The sequence below is a fragment of the Cydia amplana genome, chromosome 12, assembly GCF_948474715.1.
Source record: "Cydia amplana chromosome 12, ilCydAmpl1.1, whole genome shotgun sequence".
Taxonomy (NCBI): Eukaryota; Metazoa; Arthropoda; class Insecta; order Lepidoptera; family Tortricidae; genus Cydia; species Cydia amplana.
The window spans coordinates 14,060,803-14,076,933 of record NC_086080.1 but is presented as its reverse complement, the minus strand read 5'-3'; the positions used below and the strand labels follow the sequence as shown (position 1 = coordinate 14,076,933).

Genomic DNA, 16,131 nt, shown 5'->3' with positions numbered 1-16,131 from the left:
CGTATACTTATAGCAAAGTCCCGCTCGCACATCGTAGCGCGTGCTGATCCACATAAAATTAGGGTTATTACACCTAATCCTTTATCGGGGCACTCCAAAAGAGACAAAGAAAAGTCTATATTGCTTCATTGTCCTGTCCCTCTTAGTACAAGATAACAGAAAGTGTCCGGCAAGAGAATAGATCTAATAACATTTAATGTGAAGACCGGATTAAAGTATTCTTTATTATTCACAATTACATCTATGAGATATGCTTCTGGATCTAAAAATAACTACGAGTATAAGGGCTCATTTAGACTGCGCGCGAACTAGCATGCGATTTTAGTTAGGTACATCACTAAAAGAAATTAAAAACTAGCTTATCTAAAATAGGCCCTTGAGGCATTGTACCAAAGGATACTGGCGACATTTCCTCGCTGTATCGCAATGCTGATACGTTGTGCGAGGTAGCCGCCAGCTCTAGGTACATTGCGGCCGGCCTAGCCAAGGTGACGATCGCTTGCTCCTCTATCAAATCGCTTTCTGTCTCTCTATCACTCTTCCATGTTAGTGTGACAGTGACAGTTGCGTTTAGTTCGCTACGTAACGTTAGCGATGGGCATGTTGTCTACGGGCCAGTGAGGTTACAACAATTCAGCCGACCGATCAAATAACGCAATGTAATGAAACTTGCGTGCGAGCTCTCGCACGGTCTAAATGAGCCCTAATAATAATAAGAAGAAAGATTTATGATCGCCTTTTGTTCTTCCTGTAAGAGGCTTGTTTTAAAAACAAACAGCGTGTGCTATTCGGCGCCAAAATTGTACTCTAATATCAATTTAATAATAGCGAGTTTTTTTTAAATAAGTATGTTTATGTTTGGATAAAAGATCTCAACTTTTATTTTTTACCAACATTTTGTACCAAAGTAGTTATTATCCTAATCCATTCTGAATCCAATCTGGATATTATAAAAAAAAAATTAGGACAGGACAGGACTCATGGAAATTCTTACAAACCACACAATACAGAAGCAAATAATCGAAACAGTGGTACATTGCCTCTAAAAAAAAATTCCTCTATTGGTTTGTGTTGTGGTTAACTTTACTAATCGCCGGCTGAGAATACATTTGTGCCATATCCATTTTTGAAAAAATCGTTTTTTAATTATTTCTAAAATAACAATAAATATGCTATAATTGACACTAATCGGTTTTTGAAAAACATATTTTTCAAAAATGTTGTGCCATATCCGCATTTTACTATAGGATAATATTACACTCTGTTAACAGAAAATTATCACAAAAGTGTAACATATCCAAAACTTTTGTGTCATATCATACATTGTACGTTTAACATTTACTCATCAAAACCGGATATGGCAATAATAAAAGTGCTTTTATTTCATGATTACCACTATATTCACAATATTTGTATAGTACTATAAATAGTAAACATATGTGGCTAAATGATAAATAAGTTCAATGGTTAAACAAAATCAAAGATACATTGATTGAGTAGAGTGAGATGCATGAAATCTAAGACAACATCATGCTTCAAATAGTTCGAATTTGACAGGTAAACGAGATGGCGCTGTACAGCTCCATGCATTTTGCGGTAACTCTGATTGTGAAAAGTTGACGTTTGACAATTCAGTGACCGCAAAACATAATGATGCAGTACAGTGCCATCTGTTTTGGATGTTAAAATAAGGGACACGTTTTTTTTCTAAGACTACATCTCTATTATAATCAATTCTCTTTGACAAAACTGAGTACTCTGCGAACGGGTGTGAAAACTCCTAACGTTCTAACGTCAATTTATTGTTATGGGTTCAATTGCTAATAGTTTTAGGCAGGCGTTTTAATTTAATGCGCAAATTTTTGTATACCGAATGCTTAGGGAGGTAGGTATTCCACCCTACCTATCCAATTTCTTAGTCCAATGTCTATTTGTATCTCACATTTTGCTTAATAAGAGCGTGAGACGCAATGCACATTGGACCAAGAAATTGTACAGGGTGGTAATCCTTAAATAGATCAGAACCTACTAATAATATACCTATGTAGAAGAAAATTTAACATGCCATTTTTAAAGCTTTTTATCTTTTTATTTAACTTAAAGGAAAAACTTATTTAAGAAATGGAATAAACGCACACGTTTTTGCCTTTTTAAAGTAGGGGTTATCCCGTGCGCCGAGGATTAAGTGAAAGGGCAATGCTATAAATAAATAACTAAAAGTGGTTTCATTTCTATTTTATTTGATTTGGTTTTATTGATTTTTGGCTTGGTTAGTATATTGGTGCACTTACGTAGGTACTGAATTGAAAAGTTGGTAGTTTATAATGCCTAAAAATATAAAAACCTATACATAGCTAGGCTAGGCATAACGGGTATAAAATATCTAATGATGATTTTTTTATTTTTTTTATTTAAGTGACCAATTGCGCGTGAGATGCACTACTAGTCCAGTCAAGGTCGTACGACGTCGATCATAACAAAACAAAAACTTTTAACAATTTGTTAATTCAGAATCGGCCCTGTTCCCAAATTCTGTAAAAATATTTTTTTTTATAGAAAACTCAGGAATAAATATTTGTCTTAATCACACAAATAAATGCTCCTACCGGGATTCGAACCCAGGACCTTCGGCTTCATAGGCAGGGTCACTACCCAACTACCCACTAGGCCAAACCGGCCGTCAGTCAATCAATTACGAAGTCTTAAATGTCAATATCCAGAGAGGAAAATAGGGACTAGAGGCGATTTCGCGAGGTGGTCCACTTTCATCTTAACTTTGGGTGGATATATCCACACCCATAGTGACATGAACTTTTTTATAGAAATGACCCCATTAATTAGAGCCCCTTTGCTGACCCATTTACAAATATATTGATCGTTATGTACACATGTAGGATATAATAATATGCTCTTGTTCTTATTGGCAATGTACACGACAACAGTGACGCATCCTGGTGCTCCCGGGACACATAAATTGGACAACATGGGACAAATTATAAGCCTATGGTATGAACATTTGGCATGGAGTTTTCAATAATTAAATATGCATAAATTAGCAATCTTACATGCTATATGGTGTATACCCACTCTATCCTAAAATAATAATTTATTGAATACATTTTTATACCACTACGGCTGCAGAGAGAGGTGACCCCCTCCTGCATAGAAATTTAATTGCAGGGGGGGGGGGGGGTCACCTCTCTCTGCAGCTACATATACGGTCACTTAGCGGACACCATAGTCTAAGGAAGTTCTTAACAGCAAAGGTGTCATAAGTTCCTTGTCGACCTTATTTAGCTATTGGCTATGTGCGAAGTGCTTGATGGAAGAATTACAAAAGAAAATGATAACGCACGGCTTAAATTTGTACCTATCTAAAATCTAGATCATATTATTCTCGCAAGGATGGTAGTCAATAGAAAATTAACAAAATTGTATGGTTAGGTACGCTAAAAAATATTGCTACGTGTAGTACAGGCATCGTCAAATCAGTATTGACCGAACGTTAATTGCAATTGACCAATAATTGGTTAATACCAGTACAAATTGAACCGTGTAACGGACGATTACAGTTTACGGTTCAATTTATAATGGTTAATGGTCAAAAATAGTCAATTGCCTTAAAGTTTCGGCAAACACTGCGTCAAATTAAGAAAGAGAGAACCTCACCTATCTGCACTAAGCGTAATTTTCGGGGGTTTTGACGCAACTGTGTTTCGTTTTTTTGCCTACTCTTTGCTATTTTAAAGCTATAGATAGCTATTGTAGCGACATAATTCACAGCATAGTAATTAGTAATGCGTGACAAGTTCCCCCACCGGTACCGTTGTTTTTTGCACAAACCTTTTTTACTCGTTTCACCAAACCAGTTAGTCCTTGCTAATATCTCGTGGGTGTCGGACGACTCTCGAACACACCAACATCTTTACGTAAACATGATCGTCCTTTGTCATTTTTGTGACAAAAACGTGTTATTGGCGAATGGACGTTAAATCTATGAATGAAATGTTTGTCACACTGTTGCATGAGACTTGTGTTATGTTAAGCTAAAAACAAGACATAAAAAGCGTAAAAATCAAGTTCGTTTTTGGTTTATTATCGGACCATGACAAAAATCTATGTGATGGTGAATTAGAGGATGGATTTTATAGTGTTTTGTGTCGCTACATAGTGTGATTTAACAGTCATTGCGTCCGTTGTGTGATTGTGTTGTGGGAGGAATTTTAATTTAATGTTTACATCTGGGTACTTAAAGTTAGCGGATGACTTTAACATTAGTTATACAGTGTGGAAAGATAAGTCGGGCCCTGGAGGGAAACTACCTTAAATCCTTAAGCTGGATCATTTTACTTTAAGGAGACATTCCTTTATTTTTAAAAAGAAACAAAACTGCATTCAAAGATTTTCTAAAACTCGCTTGCCTCGCCCGGGACTCGAACCGACTAAAAATTCCAAAAAATAAAAACTCGCAATTTTATTCTACTAGTCGATACAGTTAATGTTAATGATAACATTTCTCCAAGAAACATTAAGTCTTAAACTCGTCTGTCGTACAAAAAATCCATAAAATGTAATATTTTAGCACTCAAGATTTTTTTAGACAAGCCAAATTGAAGAAAAAAAGAAAAATACTTCGAATGCAGTTTTGTTTCTTTTTAAAAATAAAGGAATGTCTCCATTAAGTAAAATGAGCCAGCTTAAGGATTTAAGGTAGTTTCCCTCCAGGGCTCGACTTATCTTTCCACACTGTATGTACTACATATATCAAATCTTAAATAGAATTGTGATTTCCAACGATCACGAATTTTTCTTAAATCACGCAATATTCCAACATTTTTTCGAGGATTTTCCCTAGTCAATTAATACTTATTGTTTTACGATTAACATTGGTTAATCAGCACATCATCGTTAACATCACCATATTGTTGCGTTAACGGCTTACTAAACCTACGAAGGTATAATAGCTTGTACACGACTCCCAAAATCTTCCTCGGAATCCTCGGTTAACATCACGCATTATTGATGGCCTGTTATCTCTAAAATTAGTGGTTATTATTAGCTCGTATACGTTAACGCAATCTTGATTCGATGTTCTCATACACCGCAAGTGGAATTCCCTGATTGAGTAACCGAGACAGCCTCTTAGCACCATTGCGAAGCCGGCTCACCTGTCGCCAGCACGTTTAAAGCCGTTTAGAGAATTAATACAAAAAAATAAATGACTGTCGACTCGTTAGTTGAAATTGGAGAAACCAAACAAATGACAGTCGCGTGCTAGCAGCGGTTGAAGATGTACAGAATAGTGTTATCGGTGTTAATAGCGCGGACTGTAGCCGCTCGTTTAGAAGTGTGTGATTTCGAAAACAGTGTGGACATATCGACAGGGAAACGTTTATCTAACGGGGACATATTATACGAGAATGAAATCTACAATAGACATCAATATTACATCGATAACGAGACTTTACATGAAAGAGGATGTGTTTGTTTGAAAAAGACTTGTATCAGGAAGTGTTGTCCTGTGGGGCAGGGGTACACGAAGAAGACTTGTGTGGATGTGACTGAACCGTTCGACCCCCCGATATGGGACGACCATGTGCCACAGAGAGGGATGAGCGTGTCCAGGTTCAGCCTGGTGTCCGGGATAGTGCGGTGTAGGGAGAACTTCGTGAGACTGAGGATAAACGGGACAGTGAAGGGAGACTTTCGCCTGTTAGTGGTGAGTTCTGTGCTACATTGAAATAACAGAGTTGAGAAACAAGTTTCTGTTAGTGAGTAAACTTTCTACACAGGACATATCTTAGTTACTATTAGCAGTAGTTTCAAGAAAATATATACATCAAATTTTTGTTATTCGCTATAGCAATAACTACCTATACCTAGCTCGGTAAATACATAGAATACCCTTGAGTGAGTTCAACAAAAAATAAAGTGGCTTTAATATTGAGTAGGTATGTACGTCAATTAATTACGTCATACCTAATCTAACCAATTTAAAATATTGAAAGCCATTTCGTATTTTACTTTAACACATAAGCTAACGATCTATATCATTCATCGCCAACGAAAAAATTTTCTGGTCGAGAGTCTATCGTAGCAAAGTATCTATAGTAAAGGCGATAACAGTAAAGTAATCAACAACTAGGCAGTAAAGTAAAAAATCTCGCGGCAATTGCAATAAATAGAAGGCACTCATCCGTTGGTTAACAATCTATTTGTGACGTTATTAATGAAAAGGGACCTTATTGTCGATGACGCTTACGCCATTATTAACGATGCTCCGATATAAATACAATGCCGCTGTGTGGCGTAAGCGCCATCGACAATAAGGTCCCTTTTCATAGAAAATGCCCCATATATCTATTCATTAACCATTTTTTGCTCGACTATAAGCACCGGTCCATCGATGGTTTCGCAAGAACTATTCGTGATCGTCAGGTGTTTACAACGAGTATATCGAATAACTGATGGCATGTACCTAGGGTTTGCAATCCGGATCCGAAATGTATGAAATTATCCGGAAACCTCCGTAATCCGTCAGCTGCTTGTTTTTTGTCCGCCCGGATTAGCTTGGTAACCATGACTAGCAAAACACGCAATAAAAAGCAACACAATCAGTGACCACCATGGTCACGGCCGTGGTTATGGTTACACAGACAGACAAAAGGTTAAGGACTCTAATTATACTTGCAAGTAAAAATGACTAATAGATCAGCAATTATATACAAAACGATACAATAGTTAGCCCGGTTTTAAAATTTCCGGGCTGATAAGTTTCAAATGGTTACACATTCTTAAGAATTCTTTCCCCACAGACATATTGTATGTTATTTAGGTATTAGATACATGACCAAATTGACGATACGAGTATTATGTCAACAAGTACGATGAAATTTTTAGTCAACGAAGACCAGGTACACCATTCCATTTCATACCATTATAAGTTTTGATTGGCGTCTTCTATCAACGACTGTCATCTTAGCTAAGCCCCCAGATGCAGTTCAACCAACTTGTTAAAGTTAGTCATGCTCCAGATGAATTAGTTATTAGCTAATAATTATCATTTTCTAGAAAGTTATTAGATATGAAGTCTTTAATACTGAACTCATTAAAATGACTTAAGTATTTATTAATACTCAAGTCATTTTGCATAATTTTATCATTAGCTAAATTGTATGTCAATTAGTAAGTATGTATATTCCCATAATGTCTATTATGTATGTTTTTACCTATCTGTAAAGAGTTTTTGTCAAAAATTAAACCTCCTTTTTTCGAATATTATTTTCTGTAAACAACCATTTACTACAAATAAGGGAATAGGTTCCAATCCACAAGAATCTGTCAATAGAATTTGAACTTTGAATCAAAAATAAAGGTAATTCAATAAATTTGATCCTTTTCGCTAAACTATGTCCAGTTATCTGGGAGGACCCGGCAAGGGCAGCGGATTTTAAGAGGATTAACTAGTTTCTAACCAGGGGGCCGATTTTTGAATTTCGATCGCTCGATTTCGTCACTCGAAAATCGGTGGAAAACGGGGAAATGCTATACAAAAATTATAGCATTTCCCCGTTTTCCACCGATTTTCGATTTTTAAATATTTTTAGGCAGGTACCAAGTATTTATTTGGCAACTGAATTAATATATTGGAGATTTATGAAGCACATTTTAAAAAGAAAACGGCTATCTATTAATTCAAAAATGAAGTTCTTTTAAAATACTTTTTTTGGTCATTACACTGTCAACCTAACACGCTTCTCCTCGCTTCGCTCGTCGTCGCACCTATCTGCTGACTCTAGCAGAACACAGTGGTAACTAATGAAATTAGTAATTAAAAATTTAAAGATCTAATGGTATAATGGCCATTAGGCGTTTCATGATTAGAAATTTCGACTATAAGTATTCATATTCATATTCATATTCATATTTATTTATTGCAACCATGGTATTTTTATAGATATTACAATGTTTGGGTAGTTCCACATGGACCCTGGGAGGGCATAGCAAACATACATGCTTAGGATCTAATCTTAAATCTATGTGTATAATATAAAAGTAAGTATATAAGTCAATTAATTGTCAATATGTGTATTCAATACAAATAGGCAACGATTTAATTATTAAGTAATGTCTAGTTAATGAGTATATAGTAAGTATACTGACCATTGCATATTGGTAAATTAATTTGAGGTGTTTTGTGTAAAAAGTGACCAATATTCATTAAATTTAACTGCTTTCGTGTTAAAATACTACCTAGCTGAATACGATATGCTCAGTTATGATTAGTTGATTACTTAGGTGTGAACAACTAGATGACAACTAAATTTTATGATCGCTTTACAATATTAGTTGCCAATTTATTATTTTAGACGCCAACCTATCACTTTAAGTTCCCTATCATTTTTTTAGGTGGCTTGATTTTGCTGCCAGTTATTTTAATAATATGATGCTTATATTTGAGGCTAAAATATTTTTTTTGGCGCCAAAATATTAATGCACAGCCAAATTATATTATTATATGCCCAATGAAAGTTCCTGTTTAATATTTTAGTTGCCCGGTTAATAATAAGCCATTTAATATTTGTGTACCAGTTAAGGCTAATATCCTGAACAGCTTACCCAAACAAGTAGTAGAAACTTTAGAAAAATATCCTGATAAAGCAAAGAGTACACTTAAGAAAGCACTGATTAACATGAATTAATGTAAGATATAACTAGTATTAACATGTAAGCACTAACTAACTGTAACAAAACAATATAAGTTTACATATAATTAAGGCTAAGCTTAGTTTAAATAATCTCCAAATATAGAGATTGTAACTGAGATTGATTGTACAACTAACCTCTTGATTGAAAATAAACAGATTAAAATTTTTTTTTAGGCATTTGCAGGTAGGTTAGTCACAGTCCAAGAAATCAGATCATTTTTCTATTCCTGCGTATCATTAGCACAATACACTTGAGTAACGAACACATGCCTTCAATGCCTTGTCTATTGTTCACAGACGCTAATTACACGATATGACCGGTAGTGGGATTGCCCAAGTCTCCATCATCTTTCCACTGCGTCCGTTCTTTATCACTACTGCAATTATTTTGTTTTTATCGTCATCATTACAATATCGACATCGACAGTACAATGCTTATACCATCATAAAATAAATGACTGTCACTAAGCCTCTGTGTTTTACCCAGTTAAAATCTATTTATTTTTAAGTTTATTAATAGTTTACCTATTGTTATTTTCTTATGTATCTAGTCTCTTTAACTGAGAGTGTTTTTTTAACATTCTTCTCCGTATTTAATAATTATTTCGCATAAGAAATAGAGTAATTAACTAATACGTATTTACAATGTTTTTATTGTTTTTATCTTTACAACTTGTAAGCCTTGTTCTCCGAGTGACGCCACTCCATAATACCTAGGCGTATTTTACAGAAATTTTGCTCTCCCCTCATATAATGTGACATGACATGCCCTGTACCGTTGGGAGTTGGGAGCAAAGATAATGCACTCGGCTTTGTATGAATACTTTACAGACTTGAATTTGATTTTCTTTTATAATCATTTATTTACAAACAAGATATATACAGTGTATTACTAAAAGAAATTAAAAACTAGCTTAAATCTAAAATAGGCCCTTGAGGCATTGTACCATTTTCTTGTTATCTTAATTTGAGAAGCTAGTTAAGCTGGAAACGTTAACTTCACCATTAACATGAATTAATTAAGAAATAACGTGTACGAGACTACAGATGTGCTGGCGGAAAGTTTTTGAATTTGCGCAATATTCCGGATAAAAAATTTTGGAAACTTCTTAAATTTCTTTTAAAGAACCAACTGAAAATTTCCTTTGTTCCTTATTAATTTTTTCTGAAATTTCCAAGAGCCTTCCAGCTTTCTGGAAATATTCCGCAACTTGCATATCTGTATACGCGACGACGGTAATCTGTAGACTCTGATGAAACTGCATCGGTAACCACGAGACCTCGTCGAACGCATTTGCATTGATTTTACAATAATACATATTATTAATATCTGCATATCATAGACTTAATTATGGTAACTATGCTGTCTTCCTTGAATGTCCACTCACTTTTATATAAAACTTAAAATGTAGGCAAACAAAGAATCAAGGTAGATACCTATACGGGTCATTATTTGAGGTGTAAGATAAATGTTACAGAAATAAAAACGCACATTTTGATGTGGTCTGTTTTGTTTTGAACATTAGGATATAGACCGATAAGGTGCTTAATATTATCAGAGATCGATAAAGATTATTTTGTTTTAAAAAAGCTAAAATCCAAATTTAATGGTAACGAAAATGAGGCTTATTAAAAAGAACATTTTCTTTATTTTAAAATCTCATAACTGTACAATTTGAATGGAAATCCGTTCATAAAGAGAAAACAATGTGCATTATTTAATTAATAATGTATCAACGGAAATTAACAATCGATGATTATATAAAAAATAACTTTATTTGACCACGAAAATGATGACTTCAAATTGTCATTTTTGTAACCTCATAAATACATAGCTCTAAGGACCTTTTCGCTGTTTATAACATACATATTTTAAGTTGCAGTGAAGACTGATATCAGTTGCAAGCAATTGACATACATATAATAGTAATTCTAGTGTGTTTTAAAATGCACTAAAATTATATGGAACTACGGGCCACTACGGCGAATGCTAGGACATAGCATTAATATCGAATGTTTTTTTTAATTACTTATGTGAAAATTAGTTAACTGTAGTGCATATTAGGAGGAACCTCTCAAAATTCTTAAATCAAGTTCATAGTGTATAACATAAATACCTATTGAATAATTTAACTTCACATAGGTACTTTATAATAGGTACAATGGAGATAGATGGATTACGCTAGTAGAGTGCGCAAAAAAGCATTCATAGCCACACAATAAACCAAATTGAGATCTTTTATAACGTCCCTTCAACCCAACCCTTCATTTCAACTTTTTATTAGACCCAAGCCTGATAATGAGGTTGGCCGGTCGAAGTATTTAACAGATAGCGCCAGCATAGCCTGCCTGCCTATTAAGCCAAATCTCATAGAAAAATGGGCAAGCTATGATGGCGCCATTTATGCAAACTTTCGACAGTTGCCAACTTTGTTCTTTCAGGACGGAAGGTTGTTCATCCAAGTGCCCGGCAGTGTAAACCCCTGGCAGAAAAGGGACCCCGACGAGTACTGCATAGACAGCTTTATACAAGAACATGAGGATGGATCGACTAGTACCAAGCTGGACGCGCTGGTGTGCTTCCCTCAGGATGAAGAAGATAGCTCAAGTTACATCGTCAGTTCCACTTGTAAGTTTCTTTTTTTTATGTTTAAACTGGAACATTTTATCAGAGTATCGCTTTGGTAACTCTTAAAATTGTAAGGCTACACCATTAAAATTAAACCGAATTTAACGACGCGCAAAGAACTTGGGAATTTTAGAATCCTGTAGCGGAATGCTCCTGCTGATGACCGTTTTCGCCCATTGACCATTTTAAAATATGATACACGTATAGTAAACTGCATTTAACCAAGTAAATTTTATTCCTCTTATATTGTACAAAAGTAATGTAACACAAGCGTCTGCTTTAATTAAAAAAAAAATACTGAAGTAACTTTACCTCCAAGTTCATACAAAAACGTTAACGTTAAGTTAGTTTATAGGTATTTGATGGTTGGATGGTTTATGTTAAAAAGTTAACTGAGCCATTTACTCCAGGTATGCTGATCTCATCAGCGTTCTTCATCGTCACCATAGCGGTGTACGCGCTGCTGCCCGAACTGCAGAACCTGCACGGGCGGGTGCTGATGGTGTACCTCGCCTGCATGTGCGTGGGGTTCACCTTCCTCGCCGCCATGCAGATTATGATCACCGTCAATAACACCACGATTACTATCTGCATGGGACTCAGTAAGTACCTCTTACTACTTACTACTACCTACCAACCTACCTACCTACCAACCTACACCTACCTACCTACTACTGGAGTCTGAACTCGAAATGTATGCTTGCAACAATCATTTCATTATTCGGTTAGGCATTTGAGTCATTCATCAGCAGACGGATCCAAAACAGGCTTTGTTGGATTTATCACTTGTTAGTACTACACAAATTATTACAGTACTCGCAACTCGACTCTCGACAGCGTCTCTACTCTACGCATACCTAATATGCCTCCATGGTTTAGGTAGAAAAGTTGATATTTATTTAGGGAACTGGCCGTATGTACCTATACCATTATTTCATTTGTAACCCGGTTCAAAGAAGTTTACGTTACATAAGTAATAATTAGCTACCTGGGGGCCGATTTTTGAAATTCGACCGCTCGATTTCGTGTATTTCGTTTCTACTAATGGAATTGAAAACGAGATGTCAATACCACTAGATTCCCAATTTCTATCGCTCGTATTTCAAAAATCAGCATTTCACCGTTTTCCTCCGATTTTCGAGTGACGAAATCGAGCGATCGAAATTAAAAAATCGGCCCCCTGGGTCAAAACGTTTGGAAAAACCAGGCTACTTTTTCTGTAGGCATTAATTAGAGTTAATTATTTTGTTACATTCTAACACTTTTATCAAATTTAAAGGAGAAAAATGTGTAAAGGTCGCTTTTTTTAGTTTTTCGTAAATAACTCATAAATGGTGGCCACCATAGAAAAAAATGTTACAGTTAGCAAAATTACATTGTTATATTACATACATTGTTACATTACGTAATCTACATAAAATTGCCTACAAGAAAGATTCCGTAAATTTTTTCGCTAGGATCAATATTCAAAAAGATATTAAAGCGGGAAAGTTTGTTATAATCGTTCATTAAGAATGAATTCCAATGTCAAATTTTCCATGGAATTTTGCAGCTCTCTGTACACTGGGTTTCAACATGTTTCAAACCAGAGTCTGAAATGCCCTTCCGTATGACTCAGCTACTTTTATTTATTTATATTAGACGTGCATGACGAATATACTTTAGACATTTTAATTTTATTAAGTAATACGAAATTGTTAATTGTTTTTTTGGTCAATTTGGGTGTCTAGAGGCTTGGGTCACTTTTTCTGAGTATATGCCATTTATTTCAGTTTATAATTTGGGTGTGGTCTGTAGGTAGTTGGAATCTGCTGGAGTAGTCATGTCCCAGGGGTTAGGGGGAGGTGTAAATAAGTAATATGAATTCGCATAATTTTCATTCGTTTTAATCGCTTTGAGTGCCTACATAGGTTAATACTGGTAGTGGCTAATGTTAAAATTTTGTTCATTACTTCATATTTAAAATTAAGTGTCAACCATATGTATACAAGACAGTAACCAAAAAGGGGGGTTTAAAACTTGAGGTTACTGAGCAACCTCATGTTTTAGTTCACATTTTTGTGATATACATTTCAAAAACTTTTGACCCAATGCAATAATACAAAATGATTTAAACAAACAGCTCGAACTCGACCCGCATACAGTGCATCGCAATGTGAATGCACTTATTGGTATGCTTCTGTAATTTCCCAATCTAGCAATTATAATATTTATAATATCATTACCATTTAAAACATCACTACGTTCTGTGTTTATGTAGGTCCCATCAAACTGTCACTATTTTCTAATTTTATTTTTGTAGGCTACTCTATGAATCTCACCTAAGTATTCAAAGATTTTTCAATCTTTCTGTTTTTTTTTTAAATTTTGTCTACTTTTATTCCTTTTGACATTGCCGATATTTTATATCTAAAATAAAGTAGTTTTTTGTCTTTATTTACAATTAGACAAGGTTAGATATAGATTGTAATTTAAGATTTAGTTAAGTGTCTTGAGAGAACGGAGGTCTTCTTATAAAACACCGATGAGGAGGTATTTACTTTATTTGATTTTACAATTACGAGTTTAATTCAATATAGTTTAGAAGCGCGAGGGTGTACCGGTACACCGAGCGATTCGGAGCTCACGTGTAGCCTGGTCGCTGGATGCGAACTAGATGAGGACTCGATGAGAACTCGATGAGAACTGTATGAGAACTGTCTTCCGCTGGTCGGGATGGCCGCTTATATTCATCCCGAAACCGTGGGGATGCGTTGTCTGGAGTCACGTAGGCCATGAGAAGTTTCTGGAGCGTTTATGCTGTCGCTGCCATTAAGATAATGAAGAGTCGATCCCGTGGGAGCGGTATTAATTGACAACCGCCATAAAATAGGTGATGCATTACATACGCCTGTACTTGTATCAAAGGGTGCGTTTGTTTATCCCATTAGGTGCGTCTGCATTCCTTCTATCGACGCTGAAGATAATCTTTAATGTCTTGCCGTCGGTGTGTTGCTGGAGGTCGGGGATACGTGGGAAGCGTTCCTTAACTCCTCCCCCCTTAAGAGAGAACTAAGGGTGTAGCTTGTTACGCCCGTGTTCTCGATGCTGCTGCGGCGTTGGGTGCACTTGAGGTATATGGCGCACCCGATGAGGCACATAAATATGCTTATGCTCCACACGCTGGGTATCCAAATATGTTGATGTATGTTTGATTTGATTGTTGATTCTAATGGCTTCAGGTGTATTTGTAAATCTTCATCCGTATATTGGATCTTATCTGTTTTTTGTTCTAAGTGCATCTGTATCTGCTGGACTTCTTCTTTGAATAGATTGTTGGTTTTCGAGATCACTTTAGTATATAGGTTCGCCATCTGTAGTTCACAGCCGGGATTAAGGTGTAGTTTATATGGCCCTTGGATGACTTCGTAAAACGTTTCATTGCAATTGATGGTTACTCGTTGTGGTCCTCTTGAGTATAACAGGAAATTGCCGTCGTTTATTGTTGTGATAGCTTCCTCTTCTTCTAGTTTCGTCGTAAGGCACGTGTGGTTGTTTTTGAGAAGCAGAGCTTGATGGATGCAGTCAGGTGTTTTATTGGAGTCCTTCCACCAAACGTGTTTGCAGACCATCATGGTTTTCTTAGCTTTGCATTGTTCAGCACTTGGGTAGGCGTACCATGAGTTTTTAATGAGGATTGAAGGTTTTTGGATTTCGAGGATTAGACCATCATGAGTCGGGAAAGGGATGAGGTTGTATGCATTACCACTTTTGGTTTTAATTTCCGCTATTTTTGCAACAAAGTGTATGACATTACTAACAGTGTAAACCATAATACGATCGACTTCTACATTGTTTGCCTCCTCAAAAATGTCTTTACAAGGTATTCCTGGCTTAGCTAATGTTATGCCTAACTCTAAGATATTAATTATATCTTCCATTAATATAAAAGTAGTTAAAATATCAATATTTGCCTTATTAGTAAAACTTACTTCGTACATAGTGTTTAAACGTTTTGTAATGCTTTTAAGCCTTAAGTCAACTTTGTTAATAGTTTCGTTTAAGTTGTTAAGTAATGTTTCTTGGTTATTTGTAAGGGTTTGAATATTGTTATTAATTTCTTTTAAATCATTCGCATCAGGGTTTCCAGCTATAAATTTAACAATTGTTCCAAGACCATCAATAAGGCCGCGTTTGGATCGACCAACGTTTTGGTTCATTAATCCTTTTAATCTTCCTAATAAATGGGTATAAAGACTGTTAATGTGGTAATTATCAGTTTGAACTCTATTAGACATTAATTTGTTAAGGATGTTAAGGATTTCGGTTAGATTACATCTTTTGGTTAGATATCTGTAGCCTTCTATTTCTGCAATTGGTCCTATTTTTTTCGAGGTATATGCCATTGGGATTTTCTAACTTCTTGATTTGGTAGGGTTGACTACCCTGGACTTGGAGGAACCTGTAACAACAACAGGCCTCAATTTATTTGCTGCTCGTCGTTTACCTCGACTATCCAAATATATTTTTGGGGCTTTTGTGTCGCGAATGTAGGTTTTTCGGCGAGTACAAAATACGTTAGCTTGTTTATTAGTGGTTGGGAGTTTTTCGTGAGTTTCGACTATTGGGGCTGGTAATTCGGTATTCTTATTATATTCGTCTGTTCTTTTTATTTGAGCATCCCGTTTTATTTTGTATATATAATCGTAAACCGTTTTTAAATGTTCTCTATGTTTTTCCAATAGAGTATTTAACAACTGTGAATCATGGAGAAAGTTAAACAAAGGTTCCGTTTCGATATGTCCAAATAAGATT

The 16,131-nt window shown here is 35.5% G+C and overlaps 2 protein-coding genes across 4 annotated transcripts in view; both read left to right on the top strand.

Moving 5' to 3' along the window:
- The window catches only part of LOC134653104 (G-protein coupled receptor Mth2-like), a 222,907-nt gene that overhangs the window by 170,835 nt on the left and 35,941 nt on the right, over positions 1-16,131 (top strand). The window lies entirely within an intron of this gene.
- Positions 1-16,131, top strand: part of LOC134653101 (G-protein coupled receptor Mth2-like) — a 43,777-nt gene that overhangs the window by 9,629 nt on the left and 18,017 nt on the right. For 2 of the 3 annotated variants that reach the window (XM_063508402.1, XM_063508400.1), the window contains exons 1-3: positions 5,025-5,719; positions 11,151-11,337; positions 11,748-11,939. In XM_063508402.1, the coding sequence (XP_063364472.1) occupies positions 5,291-5,719; positions 11,151-11,337; positions 11,748-11,939 (808 nt within the window). In that variant the 5' untranslated portion in view covers positions 5,025-5,290. Of the gene's footprint in view, positions 1-5,024; positions 5,720-11,150; positions 11,338-11,747; positions 11,940-16,131 lie in introns of those variants that run through there. The other variant, XM_063508401.1, reaches the window with a different exon arrangement.